The 20,711-nt window shown below is 48.2% G+C and overlaps 1 protein-coding gene across 1 annotated transcript; it reads left to right on the top strand.

Moving 5' to 3' along the window:
- The first annotated feature begins 12,577 nt into the window (after positions 1–12,577).
- kcnj12a (potassium inwardly rectifying channel subfamily J member 12a) lies at positions 12,578–13,873 on the top strand. Its single transcript, XM_076152037.1, has one exon. It carries the CDS (start codon positions 12,578–12,580, stop codon positions 13,871–13,873), a length of 1,296 nt encoding a protein of 431 aa, XP_076008152.1.
- Positions 13,874–20,711: the final 6,838 nt, after the last annotated feature.

The following is a 20,711-nucleotide window of genomic DNA, read 5'->3' as shown; positions in this document are numbered from 1 at the left end:
CTGTTTTATTTTGTCACACCCGCCCTCTGAATGCTTCACTTCCTGCCCTCGTCGCTCCTCTGCCCCGCCCTGTTGAGCTTCACCTGTCCCTGATTAACCTCACCTTGCGTTTCTCCATTTGCCTCCCTGGTTTGCCGACAGTATTTTTAGATTCCGCTTGATTGGTTCGTCCCATTTTTCCAGACAATTCCCACATCAACATCAACAAGCACAGATTTGTACTTGGGGGTGCGATCGTCAAAATACTTTGCAGCTTTTTTTTTTGCGGTGGATCCAAAGTCACACATCTCGTCGTTATGCACCAATTACGGAGCGCCTGTGAAGAAGTGGAGAAGAAGAAGAAGAAAAAGAAAGAGAGAGAGAGAGAGAGAGAGAGAGAGAGAGAGAGAGAGTGCTGCTGCTGCTGCTGCCCCTGTAACAGTCTGAGCCTCTAAACTCAAACGAGGGCTGACTTTTACTCATTTCACAGCCTCGGTCTATTTCTCACTTCTCAGCCACACGCCCACAGTGAGAGCTGTTAAAGAGGGACAGCGGCTCAAAAAAACAACCAAAATCTGACAAAAGTGAATTACCAGCCAGTTACTTTGGTTCGTTGACACCCAAATATAAGCTGATCCACACACACACACACACACACACACAAGCGCACGCGCACGCACGCACGCACCTCACACACAATGTAAACAGTAGCAGTCCGGAAAATTGCTGAGCATTCCGTGCCATCCCGTGTAAATCCAGCCTCTCTCAGGGAACAATGGGAGAAATATTTGGGCCTGGGAGCCGCTGAGCAGGGGCCATTGAACGCCTCGCGGGGCCATTGAACGCCTCGCAGCGAGATCGGATGCAGCGATTTAGTGTAAAGCCTCGGCAGAGAATAGGGTTGACGCAACGGTGCAGCTATGGACTTACTATCAGCTCCTGCCACGCAACGCTGGGCCCGACCCCGAACACACCACCGTGCTGAGGGACATTTATATATAGACACACACACACACACACAAAACGTAGAGTTACAGAGAGACACACAGCAGAGATCTAAATTGCAATTAAAGGTAATTTCTAAAAACATTAAATGAACTGTAATGGTGGATCTCTCTCTCTCTCTCTCTCTCTCTTCTCTCTCTCTCTCTCTCTCTCTCTCTCTCTCTCTCTCTCTCTCTCTCTCTCTCTCTCTCTCTCTCTCTCTCTCTCTCTCTCTCTCTCTCTCTCTCTCTCTCTCTTCTCTCTCTCTCTCTCTCTTCTCTCTCTCTCTCTCTCTCTCTCTCGTCCACTCTTATGAATGGAAACGAATCCCATCTTCCTCCAAAAAGGCCTTAAGCCAAAGGGGGGGGGGGGCAAGTGGCGTCCCACCATATGCCTGCACGAGCCTCCATATGCCCCACTGGTTAATTCATTTACCCCAGGCCACCAGCTCGTTCCTCAGCATCCCAACGTGCCGGCACGCTCGCACCAAAATAAAAACGTGGCACTGAACTCTTCCTCAACCCCTCTGCACTGTACGCTCTTTAAATCGGGCGGCCGGGTGTTTGGATCTGCATCTGTTGTTCTTGTCCTGCATCCAGCGACATTACAGGCGAGCGTGTGACAGAGTGTGCAGGTGACGAGACTGTGTGTGCGAGCGTCACACGGGAGCCGGAGTGTGAGCGAGGAAAGCAGGAGAGGAGAGAGAGAGAGAGAAAGAGAGAGAGAGAGAATATGAGAGAGAGAGAGCGACGCTGCCATGGCAAACAGGGTCAGCTGCTGGGAAATTTAGGGTAAAATTGGGGCTTCACAGGGCCGGGGCTGGGGTGGAATCGACAGATGGAGGATGGGTTCCCAGGGAGCTAGACCTCCTACAAATAGCTCCCCCCCACACACACACACACACACACATAAAATGAGCCGACAGACAAGTTGGAACACAGATGCACACACGCCCACACAGACAAATGTGCGCGGCAAATACATAACATAGTCCACATTTACACACACACACACACACACAGTACAGAGAGGGGAAAGTGTTCCATTTATACATGTACAGACTCATGTGTGTCTCATACGTGATCCGGTTCCTGGCCTGGTTTCGCTTGGTCTCGTCTGACGTCATGACCATCCTCCCCCCTGTCTCCCCCCTGTCTCCCCCACTCCCCCCTCTCCCCGCCCCCCATCTGCCTGGGACGGACGCTGAGGTCTCAGCAGGGACCCGTCCAATCCCGTTCCAGTTGCGCCATCAAGGTTAGAGGAACGGTAGAAACACACACACACACACTCTCTCTCACACACACACACACACCTCTGATGAAGTGTCAACGTGCCTGCTGACTCTTAACTGTTCCGTCTGTCCTCGTTCTGCCAGTGCAAAATAAAAAGTGGGCTAATTTGCCAGATATGCAGAGGATTTTATAACTTTTTAAAAATATGCACCGGTTTAATCGAGACCGAGCAGCAAGTCTGCATGTCTGCGTTCCAAGACAGCCAGCGCTTTATTCAGAGTGATTACAAACTCCATTAGTCTTTTTCTGGATGAGCGACGAGCACTCATCCGTACGTGGAGGTGGGAAAACAGGTGGTCGTGCCCGGGAACACAAATGAGCTTTATTCGCGGGACGGAAGCGTCTCTAAAAATACCAGCCAGGGGAACGGAGAGGGAGCGCCTGAAGACTTAATCAGTTCAGCAGAGGGGGGTTTCATTGGAGTCATGAGTGACAACATCTGCTGTGAGGAACACGCCAAGACACACACGGGGTCACATGGGAAACGTGAGGCGCGGCAGGAACATCAGGTGAGCGCGAGCATATCTCACACACACACACACACACACACACACACACGCGCGTCCACTCGTTTAGTGGGAACACGGCGTTATGGCTCGGCGCAGTAATTGATTACTAGAGGAAAGCAATGAACGCAAGCAATGAAGCTGTTTGTTGACATGGAGATGGCAGCGATGAAGAGACAATTACAGCTCAGGATCATTGTGTTACATTTGTGCTGGAGGGAATCTATAGATTTTAGTTAGTAGGTCATCAAAATAGTTCTGTTCTAAATGGGAGCATGTTTGGGATTGACTCATCAGGTCCATATGGGATGATTGAAGCTTTGAAGCATTCAGTGTCTTTGCTGCTTTGCTCAGAGGTCAGCGGTCAGGTTGAGCGGAAAAAAAGAGGCGAAAGGCCGCGAGGACACCAGATCCTGATCCTGATCCGATTCATTCTCACCCCCGGGGGCGTCGGGGACAGGAGCTTTTCTCGGCGTGCAGTCACAGCGAGGACACGGCGAAGCGTAGACACCCGGCTGTCACCCCCGCATCGCATCACGCCGCACATTAGGTAATGAAACTCCGGTTCAGGTCCAAGTTAAAATGTGTTTCGCTTCTCCTAAAGTCTATTAACATCCTAAAGCTCATCAATCTGAATGATTACATTTGAAGAAAATGGGCAATTTCACAAGGACATTACCCTTGAAAAGTCATGTTTTCACTCAGCACGCATGACAGTGCTGAGGCAAGGGAGCGTGAACGTGTGTTTGGTCGGCAAAATATCTCAAACCGGTTTATTATGAGTGGATTTGTCAGAAATGTGTCGGTTGTAGATTAAAAGTGTGTAACAGTCACACAACGGGTGTCACTCACCAGCATAGGGTGCTGCTGCTGCTGCTGCCTGGCACGGCCCGAGTGTGAAAGCGTGGATTCCTCCTTACTGTCGGCCGTCTGATACTTCTCTGAACACCAGTTGTTGTCATATAATGAGAGGACACAATGAGACACAATGAGACACAATGAGACACACTATGGATGTTGCCTTAACCTCATTATGGGACGTAGGGACGGCGTGGAAAATACCATTAGTGTTCCATCTGCATTGCCAGACAGGACAGGGGGAAACACACAAGCACACGCGCACACACACACGCACACACACACACACACACACACACACACACACACACACACACACACACACACACACACCAGGTCATTTCAGTCATGTGCCATATGTTAAATCCAGTTTAATGCCAGAGATTCCCATATTGAAACTAATCTGTATGATCCATAACGTGTGTATTGAATCTGTCAGATGGCCTTGAGTGTGTGACAGCAGACAGATACTGTGACCGGGCTCGTTTACGGATAATATCACAAATATCTGTGATGAGGGAAGCGAGATATAATGTGAGGAAACAACAATCAGAAGCAGAGGAGACATTACGTAATCGTTAACTAAAGCCACGTAATTAAATCGCTAGTTAGGGAGAATCACTGTCCGTCCCTGGACTCAAAGTGACGAAGACGAAGACGAGGAAGAACGTTGAGTGCAGTTATGGGAGTCGTTATGTAAAAGCATTAACATCTACAACTCTTCCTGTAGGTTTGGATTCTGAACGACTCCCTCATTCTTCCCGGACAACAAAGAAGAGACAAAGGACGACGTCATCATCATGTTTTTTGGCTGCACGTGTTAGGGGCCACTGAGTGAACACAGGTTCCTCTAACATCTATAGGATTACTAAATAGTTAGTATGAGATTACTGCAGGATTACTCTCTAAGCTTAGACTGGATACTTCTCAGCCTCTCAGCCATAAACGCTCCTCAACCAGGCTCACAGATAGTTTCTACTTCATCGCAGAGCAGCGTGGGTTGTCGCATTCATTTTTTGCCCAAATAGATAAAAAAGAAATCCTAAAGTTACACAGCTTTGTCCAAACAACCAGCTGGGCCGGAGAACAACAGGGCCTTTTCACAAGTATCTCCGCCAGTGAGAGCCTGGCGATGGTGATATCACATTCCTAATCTCCACTGACAAGAAGTGAAGTTGAAATGAAATGAACAGGAATGGCTCCAAAGCCTGAAATAGCTGCATCAGACAGGAGGCTTAGAGAATAATGTAATTGGGGTGCTTAGTGACAAGGCGAGCAGCGGTGGGAGGGAGAGAGTTCAGTGCTCTCTCTCTCCCTCTCTCTCTCTCTCTCTCTCGTTGCTTCAACAACGCAAAGAAAGACGTGTATGTGTGGGACAAAGTGACCTCGCCGTGCCTTAGCAGTGCTGTGTCATTACGATGAAAGGTAAAGAGGGCGGAGGATGTGTGCAGCTGTCAGAGGAGACAAAGACAGAGAGAGAGAGAGAGAGAGAGAGAGAGAGAGGGAGAGGGAGAGAGAGAGAGAGAGAGAGAGAGAGAGAGGGAGAGATTCAAGCCTATCAGGGGAACATATGGGGTCACTTGAGAGCAATTCCTAATCTATGAATTCAATCCATACCATCAACCAATCAGATGAAGATGGCTTTAGCCCAAACCCCCCCCCCCCCCCCCCCCTCTTTCTCTAAAACGAAGTTGGAGACGACATCGCTGACGCCGCCCCGCTGCATTTTGCATGCGTTTCATTTTGGGTGTCAAACTCCTTTAAATGAGATTTCCTTGATTATGATGGAGCGGGATGGAGCTGTCAGTAGCGATACGTCAACGGAGCTCCTGCCACGCCGGTGCGCCCCAGGCGAGTTCCACCGGGGAGAACGAGACGCCACAATCACTATCAGCAGCGCCAGATCATGAAAAGTTGATTCTGATTAATGCAGATTACAGAGTGGAGAGCTCCGACTGACCCAACTACTGACTGCACTCTGCTGCTGCTCTGCTGCTGCTCTGCTACTGCTCTGCTACTGCTCTGCTACTGCTCTGCTGAGATGATTCATCAATGAGACCAACATTAGAACACCATGGAGACAATAACCCTCTGTCATTAAGATGTGAAGGTTACCTCATACACTGTATGTCTAATATAGTGTATAGAGACATAATAGCCCCCTTTAACTGCTCTCTATCTCTCTCCCTCTCTCTCTCTGCCTCTCTCTCTCTCTCTCTCTCTCGTCTGAAAATAGGGTGAGGGTGTTATACCTGTAGCCATGGAAGCAACAGTGATTCCCACTTAGCCATCTCTCCCCGGGAGGCAAAACCTGCTCATTTAGACGCAGACATGCATAGGATATGTGAGCCGCCACCTGTGATCGTGGCGCAGTTACCCAGGCTTTGGCGGTTCAGAACGTGAGCGTGAACCTCGTGCTCCGAACCGCGCCGCCACCGCCGTGACACGATGCGTCCTTACATTATGCAGGGCGGCCGTCATTGTACTACCTGTTGCCGACACAGGCAGAGAGGCACTTTTGCCAAAGGACGCCGCCGCCGGCTCCATTAGTTGGCGTCCTCTGGACAAACACAATAGCCTGGTGATGATCACACACACAGGCTATTGTAAATCACCCTCACAAGTCTGAAATCAGAGGGAGAAAGGACAGAAGTGTGGCGCACAGAGAGAGAGAGAGAGAGAGAGGGAGAGAGAGAGAGAGAGAGAGGGAGGGTTCCTGCACTGATGAATCATTAGTGATAAAGCCGGAGCTGAGGCCGTATTTAGAAACTTCTCACTCTCTCAACCCCCTCCGTACTAATTGTCATCTCTTTTAGCGTTTGACTGATGACTGGCTCTCTGGGAAGGATGTGAGAAAACGCATAGCTTGAACTCGGTGTTGGGGATAATGTCACATTTGGAAGTTGTCAAGGGTAACGGTTGTATGCGGATAAGGAGGGAAACAAACCTTTGAGTGTTGGCAGGTTTCTGTGTCGTTTCTTCTGGAGCGCCCACGCTCTTGTAGAAACACAGGTGGGGGAAAGAAGAAAAAAAAAAAGCTAGAGCTAATTGTTTATTGACAGACAAACACATTCACACATTTGGAGCAATTCAGAGTTTCCAGTTCAGCTAACCTGTGTGTGTGTTAGATGGGAGGAAACCAAACCTGGTTAATGAAACCACAGAGAGCCTTTCTGTTCCTCCCCCGCTGTTTCTGCACGTGCCGTCCACAAAATGTACATCGCACGGACCCCAGCGGACCCCCGGTGCTTCTGAGAGCTGCTTAATAGAATCGATTGGCACGCCTCCACCGACACGGGAGTCCTGGAAAACACTTAGAGCAAACACACACACACATGTTGTTGATTAGTTGTTGGTGACAAGTGTGAAGGGCATCAGTCTACGCTCAGACACAACAGCCAGCAGCTTCATGTATCCACACAAAAGCTGCATGCCACACGTCTGTCATTAGGGGGCCAAAGACACACACGTGAAGATTTGCCCCCCTGGCTCACGTTGTGGTTACCCAGCGGTCGGTCTCCTCCGCACTACCAGGCCGGTAACCCAACCTTTAGGTGGCACAGTACTCCGTCATGAATCAACAAATGAAGGCAAACCTGTGAATGAAGTAAGATACAGGGGATAAGTGGACGAGCAGACTGGAAGAGGCTGCAAACTCCTGCTCCTCCTTGCTTGTTTGATGTGGGAAGTCTGTGACATCATCGCATCTTCATAAACGAGTGCTTTCAATTACTTTCTTATTACACAGATACACAACGGCGTGGCTTGTTCGCCCCTGTGCTTTCTGAATGATACGTCTGTGCATCAAGTTACTGACAACTGGTAGTGCCATGATGTGGGAGACAAAGAGAGAGAGAGAGGGAGAGAGAGAGAGAGAGAGAGGAGGGGAGGAGAGAAGAGAGAGGGAGGGGGGGAGGGAGGGAGGGAGGGAGGGAGGGAGGCTGCAAATGGCAGCTTCTGTGACACTACGGGAGGGGGAGAGAGAGAGAGAGAGAGAGGGAGGGAGCGAGCGAGCAAGAGGCAGTGAGAGGGAGAGAGGAGAGAGAGAGAGAGAGAGGAGAGAGGGAAAGACAACTGCAGCCCAACTAGATCAGATTGCAAAAGATTGATAGAGAGCTGTTGAGTTAATAAGCAGTGAGGCTGAATTGTGCACTTTTCTGGGAAATGTTGGTGAAGATGAGAGAGGAGCAGAGGAGCGTCTGAGGGAGGAGGACCACACACAAGATGGGGATACAAACCTGAATTTTGACATTTATAAATGTTTTGCACCTTTTTGACACGTCCAGCGCCGACTGAGCAGCGGCGGCGGCAGCTCGGCCTGAGGTTCTGGCGCCTTTCCTCCTCCTCCTCCTCCTCCTCTTCCTCTTCCCGGGTGAACCTGCACTTCTGCTCCCTGTGCCGGCGCTCCTGAAACAAGCCAGGGAGAGACAAAGACACACAAGTAAGGATGAAGAAATTCAAAGGGCGCCTGTGCCTTTTGTGGAAGACGAGGATGGCGTGGTTTTCTCCAGTATGAGAGTCACACACACACTATGAGCCGGGAGCAGCTGTGGTGGCAGACACGCAGAGAATGCCTCAGTTCGGTTGACGGGGACACCGGGAGAGACGAGACCAGCGTTTAGTCCTGCAGCCTGGGGGAGAAACAGGTGGAAATAAAAGGTAAGGAAAAGGACGCAGAACTCCTCTGCTAACTTGTGAACTCCTGCTCATATCAGTGTTTGTCATCTCTCTGCTCTGTTCTGTTCAATAATATATGAAATGGATAGAAATAGGAATAGCACAGGCGGGATCAGTCATGCCAGAGATGACCTCAACAGGCTGCACACACGCCGACAACAACAAAGACAGAAAGGGAAGCTAACAAAAACAGGCAATTAGATGATTTCAACTGGATCCTTTTGAGTTTTTATCCCTGTTTGTTCTGAAGCACCGGAGTGTTAATGTGCTGTGTGTTGTATCGTCATAGCGATGCTCCTCTACAAACGAGCAGATAAGTGATCCTTGGCTCTTTGGCACTCCTCCTCATTTATTTAACACCTAAAAATATTATTGGATCAAACTTCTGAAATGGAAAGAGTTCTCTGCACGGGTGCTCTCTCTCTCTCTCTTGTTCTCTCTCTCTCTCTCAAATTAACGCTGGCATAACGAGCGGAGGTGTGAACGGTTAGAACGTGTTACTGCTACTTCAGGAATTATGCAGGATTTTGCCAATCAAAGGTTGAACAAAGCACGGAAAGAAATCACTGTGAGGCTGAAAGAGAGAGAGAGAGAGAGAGAGAGAGAGAGAGAGAGAGAGAGAGAGAGAGAGAGAGGATGAAGAGGACGAAGATAGCAGGGCTATTCTTTTCCCTCAGACAGTCCAATGACCTCATCGTGCTTTTCATCTCTGCTTGGCTCAGCTCAGTTTTATGATCCCAAATAAAAAAAGTGGGGGACATTTGACATAGACAGGACGCGGCGAGGACGCGGCGAGGACGAGGTGAGGACGGACGCAGAGAGGACGGGCACGGTGCGACACGTGGACCACAGATTGAGCCTCGTCATGTCAGACATTTTCCCAGTAGAGGTGAAAGCGCGTTTAGTCACGAATCATCTCTACTCTCAATGCCAAACTAATAGGTTACTCTTAGAATAAGGACGTGCATAGTTTGGGGTTTACGACGGACGATCAGGCCTTTTCATGTTGGAAGTAATTAAACAACTGCAGGAATAAAAGGTGAAATAAACCCAGCGGGGACGCTCACATGTGGGATTCATCAATCAGCACAAAGCAGGTCTCAGAATGATGGAACAGCCAGCAAATACTGACGGATTTCCTTTTGTTTACATACGATACCCCAGCTGTTAGTCCCGTCCAGAGGCGGGGTTCTGAAAGGGAAACAACAAAGTGAGGTGACTCAGTTTGTAATGAGCACGTTTCTCCAAGCGACAGCCTCCAGGATCGCTCCGTTTCCTTTTGTCAACTTTGGCGTTTACAGCTTAGGGAAATGAGGAAGACGTGAAGAAGAGGGGGGGGGGGGGGGGGCAGGGTTTTGAAATCTAGGTTTAAGTTGCCAGTGAGACGGTGTTCCATTCTATAGGAAAATACCTGTAGGGTCACTTGAGACGTGATGAGCTCGCCGTTGGTGAGCTATAGGAAAATACAAATGACACCTGAGCCGCCGCCTCTTCCTCCACAAAGGCCCTGGGAGGTGGGCAGGTAGGGGGGAGGGGTGAGGGGGGCGGAGCTCGTGGTGGAGCTGGGTTTCCTGGTGAGCTCGTCTTGAGGTGAAGTACCCTCTCCCCTCTGAACCTCATTGTTCCTCCTCATCCCCGCCATTATACTGCGCATCCAATTATTCATTCTATTCAGCTTAATCAGCCACAGAGCGTATCGTATCCCTCCTCTCCCCTCCTCTCCTCTCCCCTCCTCTCCTCTCTAATCCCCCAGAGAGGTTGAGGAACTCTTTTCTCTCTCTGTTGTGTCTGAGAGGTAAATCACGTGTCAGCTGGGAGCCAAACTCTTGACTGGAGCTGCCGGATGATAACTGATAACCCCTCCTGTATCTGATGCAGTTGGACAGTCTCATGTCACACACACTCTCACACACACACACACTAACTAACGGCCACAGCAATTTCACACCATGTCAACATTATTATGAGCTAAGACAGGATTTATCCCCTATATGTCTGAAGTGAGCACTGAGAGCAGAGAACAACTAAATCAGATGTTCAACGGTTCAGGATCCGGCTTATTCTTTATTGATAGACCCGCGATTCAAAAGGCGGCTGATTGGGCCTTTAACTTGCGGTTAGTTTGAGTCAAGATCTATAGACGTAGCTGTTGGGAGCCGTTCAGATTGATGCGCTAGCTTTTATCACAGTCAGAGTCCAGCCCCGGCCCCCGGCTGCTGGCTGGTCTCTCTCAGATTAAACTCTAAGCACCATGTGTCAGACGCTGGGAGGGAGGCGTCTGGTTTAAAGAGGTTCATGTGTGTTCTGCTGGAGCTACAGTAAAGGTTCCCTGGCCTGAGACCTCAGAGGGACTTATCCAATGACGCCAAAGGACGCAACAGAGGGTTTTTACTTTCATTTCACCAATTGGCCGGACACTGGACACCGTGAAAGGCTTACGCAGGAGGACAGGGAGACGCAGGAGGACAGGGAGACGCAGGAGGAGGCCGCCCGGGTCAAGCGTGTCGTCTACAGAGCGAGGGGAGGCGTATAATGTGAAACGCCACGCCGAGACCGAGCTCCAGCTGAGGATTTGTCACGATTATGTAACCCCTGTCGGCGTGGTTACTATATTGCAGAGCCGAGCCCACCTGTCAGTAAACGGGTGAGCTGTCAGGGAGCACAAAGCCTGATTACACTGCATGGATCTGAATAACAATAAAGTGCTAAGTAGGAATTGTCAAAGCTTGTCGGAATCTCGTTTTGGGTATTTGCATATTTGAGAGGAGACGTATGACGACCGCTGGGTTTAGATCGCAGCGTCGGAAACGTGAGAAGGAAACACGGCTCTGCTTCTTCTGCCAGTATGTCGGAGTGCAAAGTGATGAAAGTTAGAGATCGCACTCGATATCAGTCTGCATCTAGGATCAGGGATTGAGGTTGCACTTCCACCTGAATGAGCGCGAGTGTGAGGTGTTTTACGGTGTGTGTGTGTGTGTGTGTGTGTGTGTGGGACAAACGGCGGTCTCACCCAGCATTTGGTTGCACGCGTCAGTGAGCTGTCAAATCTTCAGGCAGCCAGACGCGCCGAGCGGATGAGGTCACGCCAGAGTGGGCCTGGGAGTCTGACCCTGCGGAGAGAGAGAGAGAGAGAGAGAGAGAGAGAGAGGACACCTTCACCCAGAGGTGCAACGTCCAGCAGCGGGCCAGGGTGTCTGCGACGTAAACGTACGACCGGGGCAGAGGACAGCGGAGAAATCAATCCATCTATTCACTGGGAGAGGCGCCGGACGGTGTTACAAATCTCACAGCGTCCTAACTCAGGGGTTAATAACACGGCCTGTGGTACAGAATGGGGCCGAGTAAATAGAGCTTGAAATAATACGAGACAAAAATGAGTGTTTCAGCAGCAAAAGAAGTCTTTCTCTCCGCTCTTTGCTTTGTTTTGGGGGCAGCATCTGGAGTCGCGAGCCCATGGAATCAGTGGCACACATACTCGTCCCCGAGGAGACCCTGTAACAACACAAGCACCCCCCCTCCCTCCCCACGGTGTAGAGAGGGAATGGTAGAGATTGCGGTGAGGCAGATGTGTGTGTGTGTGTGGGGGGGGGGGGGGGCTCTTCATTTACAAAGCCGCCATCGAAGACAAGAGGACCCTTCAGTCAGGACCAATTGGATGCAGAGTCGTGACGCTGGGAGAGAGCAAGACGGATGGAGGAGTGTGGCAGAGAGTCTATGATGGATGGACGGTAGAACACTAGAGGACCTGTGCTGCCAGACCAATGGACAAAATGGACGCTGAGAAGTCCATTTAGGAGAGCAGAGTAGCAACACGACACACAAACAAAGAATAGAAGGAAAGTTCGCATTCCTTCATAGAAACAACCAAGATTGCACGAGAATATTCCTCATATCTTATTTTAAGTGTGCTAATAAAATGCTGAGTTGTAAATAAAGGTGATACACTGCTAAATAAAGTTTACGGTGATGTTTGTGTTGTTATTCATTTGCTGTTTCACATTCAGGCACTCACAGCTTCCCTGGTTGATGATGATTCTGTGTTGATATGTGATCCTCCGGTTTGCTGTGATGAGACGTCTGTCGCTCACTTTCCTCTCTCTCTCTCTGCAGGGATTCAAACTCAAGCCTCCCGCCCGCCCGTGCAGCTCCGCGTCCGTGCCCGTCTGACATGCAGCGTTCCCCCGTGATCCAGCTGTGAGGGGCCCCCCACCGCACGCTGGGACTCCAGGTTGCCGCCGCGCTTCCTGCTCCCGCCCTGCAGCCGGAGGCGGCGCCGGGAGCATGAGTGTGGCAGGAATCAACCGCTACAGCGTGGTGTCGTCCGAGGAAGAGGGCCTCCGCCTCACTACCATGCATGGTATGAACGGCTTTGGCAATGGCAAGATCCACACGCGACGCAAGTGCCGCAACCGCTTCGTCAAAAAGAATGGCCAGTGCAACGTGCAGTTTGCCAACATGGATGAGAAGTCGCAGCGCTACATGGCCGACATCTTTACGACCTGCGTGGATATCCGCTGGAGATGGATGCTCGTGGTCTTCACCCTGGTGTTTGTGGTCTCCTGGCTGGCTTTCGGCTTGGCCTTCTGGGTGATCGCTCTGCTGCACGGCGACCTGGATAACCCGGCTGGAGACGACAACTTCACTCCGTGCGTCCTGCAGGTCAACGGATTCGTGGCGGCCTTTCTATTCTCCATCGAAACGCAGTCCACCATCGGTTACGGCTACCGCTGCGTGACAGAGGAGTGCCCGGTGGCCGTCTTCATGGTGGTCTTCCAGTCCATAGTGGGCTGCATCATCGACTGTTTCATGATCGGCGCCATCATGGCTAAGATGGCCAGGCCTAAGAAGCGAGCGCAGACGCTGCTGTTTAGCCACAACGCTGTCATCGCCATGCGGGACGGCAAGCTGAGCCTCATGTGGAGGGTGGGGAACCTGCGCAAGAGCCACATCGTGGAGGCCCACGTCAGGGCGCAGCTCATCAAACCTCGTATCACAGACGAGGGGGAGTATATTCCTCTGGACCAGATAGACATCAATGTGGGCTTTGACAAAGGCCTGGACAGGATTTTCTTGGTCTCGCCCATCACTATTCTCCATGAGATCGATGAGGAGAGTCCGCTTTTTGGGATCAGCAAACAGGACCTGGAGGCAGCAGACTTTGAGATTGTTGTCATCCTGGAGGGGATGGTGGAAGCCACCGCCATGACGACGCAGGCTCGCAGCTCCTACTTAGCCTCGGAGATCCTGTGGGGTCACCGCTTTGAGCCGGTCTTGTTTGAGGAGAAGAACCTGTACAAGGTGGATTACTCTCACTTTCACAAAACCTATGAGGTGCCGTCCACCCCTCGCTGCAGTGCCAAGGACATGATGGAGAACAAGTTCCTCGTCCCCAACTCCAACTCCTTCTGCTACGAGAACGAGCTGGCCTTCCTCAACCGGGACGAAGAGGAGGAGGACGTAGGGGGCAGAGCGCTAGCTAACCTCAGTCCGGACCGGAACAGCCGACAAGAGTTTGAACGCTTGCAGGTCAACAGGGGACTGGATCAAAGGTCATATCGCCGAGAGTCAGAAATATGACCTCTGTCCAATGACCCGGGGTCGAATCACTTTATCCAAGGGTCAGAATGCAGAACAATGCAAAGTGCCATAGGAAAAGCTGTGATTGGCTGGAAAACAAATAGGACAACAGTAAAAGGGACTTACTGGAGGAGCACACAGCTTAGAAAGGTGTGTTCTAGAATGTCTACAAACGAGGGAAAGGCTAAAGAAAGACCTTCTTCCTTCATAGAAACTTGAATCTTTTTCACACGGTCATTTTGAGTTCAAGAGTGTTTCATGATCAAAACTATTATGGCAAATCCTTATAATCAAACATTAGGTGTAAATACATTCTTAGATAAGTTCTGTTTTGTGTGGAGTAACATTTTCCAAAAAACACCTCTAAAAAAAAGAGTATTTGCTATTTCAACCTGTTCTTGGGCACAGGATTCTCTTTAGCTTCCTCACATTGCTGTAGTTTGCTGGTCTCGAGTTCAGCGAGGCGTTTTAAAACCTTTGCACTGCACGATAAGACGTGTGAGCAGGAGAGAAACACACCATGTTACACCTGCGTAGGGAGTGCAATACCAGTATCGACCACTGTAGGGGGAGGCGCCAAAATCAAGAGAATTAAGGAATATTGACGACACGTTGCTGTTGAAATGTAACTCTATAATGCTGCATATTTGGAACATCTTACTCGCCAACATTGTGATTTTTGCTGCACTGGCCTACACACACACACACACACACACACACACACACACACACACACACACACACACACACACGTACAAACCTTTGCTAAGTAGACAGGTAAACAAAACTAAAGCACAAATAGCAGAGAACAAAAACTAAAAGGACAACATTTTGTACTTTGATACATTTTTGAAAGATTTCTGTTGCAATATTAATTTGTATTCAGCAAAATTCATATATGATTTGCAGCAATATATTGTAACGGCACAATATAGGCACCTTAACGTGCAGATGTACTGTCATCATATTCAAAATAGCTTCAACCCATGGTCCCATCCATACCAAACTGAAATTAGGACTGTTAAACTATTTGATGACACTGATCCATTTTTATTTCCTTTAAAAATGAAACTATGCATGTTATGAACACTATCAGGGCACAGGAAGTCTATAGAGTTTTGTGTGATGAAATGACGTAATGATTACTTCAGTTGTGACATAAAAATCTTTAGGGAAAACATCCTGAAGTGAAAATCTTGGCTAAAACTCAATATAAAGAAAAGTAGCTGGTCTATTTATCTATTTTGATAAGATTTTAATCAAAATAATAATCAAAACATCGATGATCTTTCAAACTTTTATGATGAAGACAGAAACGGCGTGTTTAGATGTTCGAGGGGGTCGAATAAAAAACCTGTAAACATCGGCAAAAGTGTAAACGAACGACATGACGAGGACCATGAACGCATCACCTCAGGTGCTGCAGCTGCGCCTGTGTTCTCCCTTCATTCGAAATCGTGTGACGTGGCTTCATCAACGCGTGTGTCCTCTCTGTCTCTGCTGTCCACTCAGAGCGGAGACATGAGACACAGTAACACACACACACACACACACACACACACACACACACACACACACACACACACACACACACACACACACACACACACACACACACACACACACACACACACACACACACACACACACACACACACACACACACACACACACACACACACACACACACACAGCTCATAGTGTTTTTTAACCTCTGGCATTAGTAAACACCACACACTGCAAAGAGCTTCATGCATTTAGGCAATACGTGAACATGAAGAGACTCTGGACTAAAGTCTGGACGGAAGCAATAAACACTGAAGCACATTTCTGATTTCTGTGCGTTTGTATCATTGTGTTGACGCAACACGAGGAGGTCTGACCCCAACTTTGTCCCTTTGTACTCCGCTTGCGTAGATATTTGTGCAGATACCAATTTGTAACCAAAGCGATGGAGGTCAGTTTAGATTAGAGACGTTTAGGATCGACTGGGAACATTTTCCAAAACGGAAGATTTTGGAGTCAAATTACCGGAAAACAAACAAAAATGCCATTAATGCACAATCGAGACAAAGTTCAAACCAAACCTTTTAGACTGAATAGCAGTAGAGTTAGGGTGAAATCATTTGTTATCACTGTAGGCTGTAGATTGAGAGGAATTGACGATGCATGATGTTTGTTTTCTTTGGCATGGACAGCAGCGTTTTAAACACACTTTAATATTCAAACCTATGTTGTACAAATCAATCTTAGTTCATCACTTTACCTCACTGAAATGTGGCTATCATGTCCCTGTGAGACTTCTACACCTCTCACACTAAACGTTCCATCTGTATTAAAGGGGAAACCTATAGAAACATGCTGATCAACCACATAAACGCAAAGATGAGAACCATAAAATGGTCGTTCTGTTGGTCACAATGACTGCTATTTTCCTAGTGTCTAATTCCAGGGGTATGCTTGGTTCTACAATACAACTCTAGAAGAAGTTCCTTTTTATAGATTATTTTTAGACTGTAGAGTTTTTTTTGGGCTGATAAACGAAAGCCTTTCTTTACCCGACCCCTAAACATTTATGATGCCCATTGCCTTCTGGGAAGGTTCTGTCCCCTGCTGTGTGACGCCTGTGCACCGACTCACAAACCTTCAGTGGAAACACGGTGGAAGCATCATCGGCTTCTCTGCTGCGTCACTGAAATGCACATAGCTCGATCATTCCTAGAGTTATTCTATTCTCAGATCGATTTAGCTTTGATGTTGTCCACCTGAGCCCTTAAATGAATTAAAGATAAATCTTAAAAGTGTACAAAAAAGGTTTTTAGTGCAAACCAGCATAGCAACATAGAGAAACTATAACAAATCTGCTTATTTTTATACAAAGTTCCTTTTGATAGAATACAATGATGGATATTTATCTGTTTTTATCAGAATTATACAATAAAATCACTAATGAGAGGCAGAAAAATGAATTTTGCTATTTAATTTCTGTTGATTGGTTTCAGCACAGAAGCTCATGATTAAACAGGTATTTCTCTTAAAGGGATGATTGGAAACACCTTTGACCTCTGTAGAAGTCTTCCTATGTCCAGCAAAATGTCGACTGGGCTTTTTAATTTTAATGCATAATTCATAGTCATTTAAATTATTCAATTAAAAATCTAACTGTGAAAGAAAACCTCTTTGTTTTGATTTCTTTTCCTATTTTTGTACCTGTGTGGTCTGGATTGTATTGAAATAAGAATCCAATGCAAACTCGGGCGCATCCTGACTTATCGATGGATTAAGCGGCAGGTGGGGTCAAAGGTCACTGTGAGGAGGTGTCGAGAGCAAGAGATCAAGAGTTGTGTCACCGCAGTCAGATGACTCCCTGGGCCCGGGCCAATTATTCAAGAAGGTTCATCAATTAATCACCGTGACACACAAACAACCAGCGGGGCCGGGAGGCCTTTTGGCCCCGCGGAGCTGAGGAGGAGGAGGAGGAAGAGGAGGAGGAGCAGGAGGAGGAGGAAGAGGCCTGCAGCCCACTTTCACAGCTCAATGAGGGCCTGACATCAGAGGGATCAATATTATTCTACCACCTCAGAGGGAAGAGACAGAGATGAAACGGCATTGTTGCACAAAAACTGCTTAGGTGTCTTTGGTCAATTATTGTTTGGAACAGGAAATCGTGTTCTTGAGGTTACTTATGCATCAAAATAGAGCACTATGTCAACAATACAGGGTTGACTTCCTATTAGGCTACAACTACAAAGTTATTTTCCCATGTTTAAAGTGATACTAGGTCACTTAACATGTATTTATAGGTTGCAGAATGATCCAAGCTCCTCCCATTTGAATGTGGCGAAAAGGATACCACAAAAACTTGCATGAAACATCTAAAACATCTAAAACATCCATGTTTACGTCTATGTACATATAGGAAACAGCTGAAAGTAACACGGCTGTTACGCAACTATCCTGCTTCCTCACCAGCACCACCAAACTCATGAGGAATAATCCCAAACTCTTTACACGCGATCTCCGGGCCATCCGTTCTTTGTAAATGATTCAGGTTTGGGGAGATTAGATCAGCCCCAGTGAGTGACAGATGTAGGATTAACACGCCGGTCACTGGGTTGTGCTGAGCTCAGGCTGCTGGAGTCCGGAGGCTCTGACACTGAGATCACCGAGGCCACGCTCGCAGCATTCGCCAACTGTGGTTACATAATAGGGGTCGGCCCGTGTGTGTGTGTGTGTGTCGGGCTTTGTGTGGTTTGGCATGGCACATAAAGCAGAAGTGAGGATTTGAGGATTAGTGGTGGACAGTGTTAATGAGCATATGTGGACATGCAGGTGGACGAGGCCTTCCAGCTTCAATCCCTCCCTTTTCCCGATCACGCGTATCTTCACGTTACGGACCTGAAGAATTCCATTTCACTCAACGACAATGCTGTAACCCTAACCATTTTTGAGAGATAGACACCAAACTTGTGCAGCCGTGTTAGGATTAGACATCAAGAAGTCCTGGATAATGAAGTCCATGTAGGGATAAACTACCCGGCAACTGAGCTGACGGCACCGTAATCCCAAACACATGTCATACAGATGGGATGATCCCACTATGACCTCAGTTACTTGTCTAATTCTCTGCAGGTAGAACGGAATGGTTCCTAGCATCTCGTCTCTGCAGATCCACTGGACTGATGTCTGTCTAGCAGACGAGGCTCCAGCATGGGAAGCTGTTTGCCTGACAGTGATTGTTTCTCCTACTGACTGAAACTCAATGCTGATCTGCTCACAGTCGTCTGTAACCCGGAGCTACAAGTGCCTCCTGCAAATAAAAGCTATTCATTACGACATGCAGGCTGTTGCCACGTAACTTCTTCTTGCTGGATGGAAAAAAAGAAATCCCACAGCTGGTGAACCATAAAGACAAACACACACACACACACACACACACACACACAGCTGATTCCTCCTGATCACTCATTTAGTCGTTGTAGTACAAGCCTACATACACACAGAGGTGAACGTAAAACAATATAGTTCAATATTTGCGTCTCTTTCTAAACGTTCCCCGAAAAGATTCTGCCTCTTCTCTCTTACGTCATCCCTGATATTTGGCCTAAATTATGCAACAGCACGATCCCGTGAGAGCGACCCCTCTGCGACACCCAGGGAACACTTGATTGGACCAGCTGGGGTCTAACACTCTCACACTTTTTCGCTCGCTGTTACACCTTCTAAAAGACTCCTGGAACCAGAGGCGGGGACGTGAAAGGATGCAAGGAAGTGGCTCGCCGCGTTCCGTGCCTGCCAGCCAGCCTATACACTCTCGTTATAATTAACACAGGAACTGACTCCCTGTAGCCCGGGTCTCTTGATGACAGAGAAATGAGTGGAAATCATGTTGAAGGAGCTATATAAAGCTCAGTGTCAAGTCGTAAGTGGCTCTCTGGCTTCCACTTTCACTGCTAACAGCACTCCTTATTAGTTATTGTGATGGTGCCACTGGATCAAAACTAGTCTTTGTTCAGGAGACTTCTATTCTTCGGCAGGGATATAATCTTCTTCAAAGGCGCCTGGTATGTATGTATAATAATAAGGAAATATATAGTGGAATTATAGGACGGGGGAATGGATGACCTCATCATTTCTGCATTGTGAATGAAGGTCAATAAGAGTCATCATCACAGAATTCAGACTGTACAGGGAAATGAAGATGATATGTTATGAAGATTAGTGGGGACTAGTTTGTGTGTGTGTGTATGTGTGTGTGTTTGTGTTTGCGCATGATGTATGATTAAAGGGACGGTAGCCAGAACAATGTAAACACAGAATATAGGACGAGTGTATAAAGTGACTGGATTGAGCTCAAGTACTGAAAATGGAGGCAAAGTCCTGTAACATTTAATCATTTAAATCGATCCATCCAAGGTCATCCAGGTCAAACAATCAAGCCAACACTAACTGAGCCTATAGGAACACACTGGGACACCTACAGGTTATTGGTTGCCGGTGTTTGTCACCATCTCAGCTTGTCGTCACTTAAACCGCATCACAAAGGTTTATGACTCACGGGTTTGAAGTGGAGTTCTGTTGAGCAAATATTGGGCTGTGTTTGACTGAACGATGTGAGTCAGATAACTCCTACTGGTCAATGTGTTGAGTAACGACGGGTAGCTGATGGAAACTAAATGCTATGGACTAACTGGACTGAGGTTGCCATTACACGCCATGTTCCTTATCTCCTCTCCTGTTACTGTACAGACCTGGAGTCGACTCTGATTCATGATGCAACCATGAATGGACAACCTGAGGGGACGTAAGGTGGCCACTCTCATTTCCTGGGCCTCAACCCTTGGTAATTACCTTTGTGTGCCCAAAGGCCCTCAATGTGTTCAAGAGAAGGACAGAAAGAAAGAGCAAGACAGAGAGGTTATGTCGAAGGAACAGAATAGGTTCACTGTAAAACATATACGCCTTCACGACATCGTTAAGTTATTGTTAATATAGAGACAAACCAAATTCCATTGAGGAGTCGCCCCTAGATGTTGTAGTTCCAGGAATGGCTAGAGAGCAGAGAGGACATGAACAGGGTCCATCCTCACAGTGAAGCCATGAGAACAGACGCAAACTGCAGCCTCTCTGCTCTCCCCAGGGGTCGCCTCAAATCTGTCAGCACCATTATCTAATTTAGAGCTCAATGGCAGGCAAAAGAGACCGTATCCGTCTCCCCTAATAACCTCACACACATACCACAACCCATCCGATGCTCCATCCCTCCAGCCTCAGCCTACCTGGACGATGCCAGCGTGCCTGGGTCATCTCTGGCTGCTTTGGCCGGCATCTCTTTGTC

This window comes from Genypterus blacodes, unplaced genomic scaffold, assembly GCF_046128005.1.
Source record: "Genypterus blacodes isolate CSIRO-AG114 ecotype Tasmania unplaced genomic scaffold, CSIRO-AGI_Gbla_v1 ptg000055l_1, whole genome shotgun sequence".
Classification (NCBI taxonomy): Eukaryota; Metazoa; Chordata; class Actinopteri; order Ophidiiformes; family Ophidiidae; genus Genypterus; species Genypterus blacodes.
This window is presented reverse-complemented; position numbering and strand designations above follow the sequence as displayed.

Coding starts and splice junctions, on each gene's coding strand:
- kcnj12a (XM_076152037.1), top strand. CDS start 12,578: ATGAGTGTGGCAGGAATCAACCGCTACAGCGTGGTGTCGTCCGAGGAA.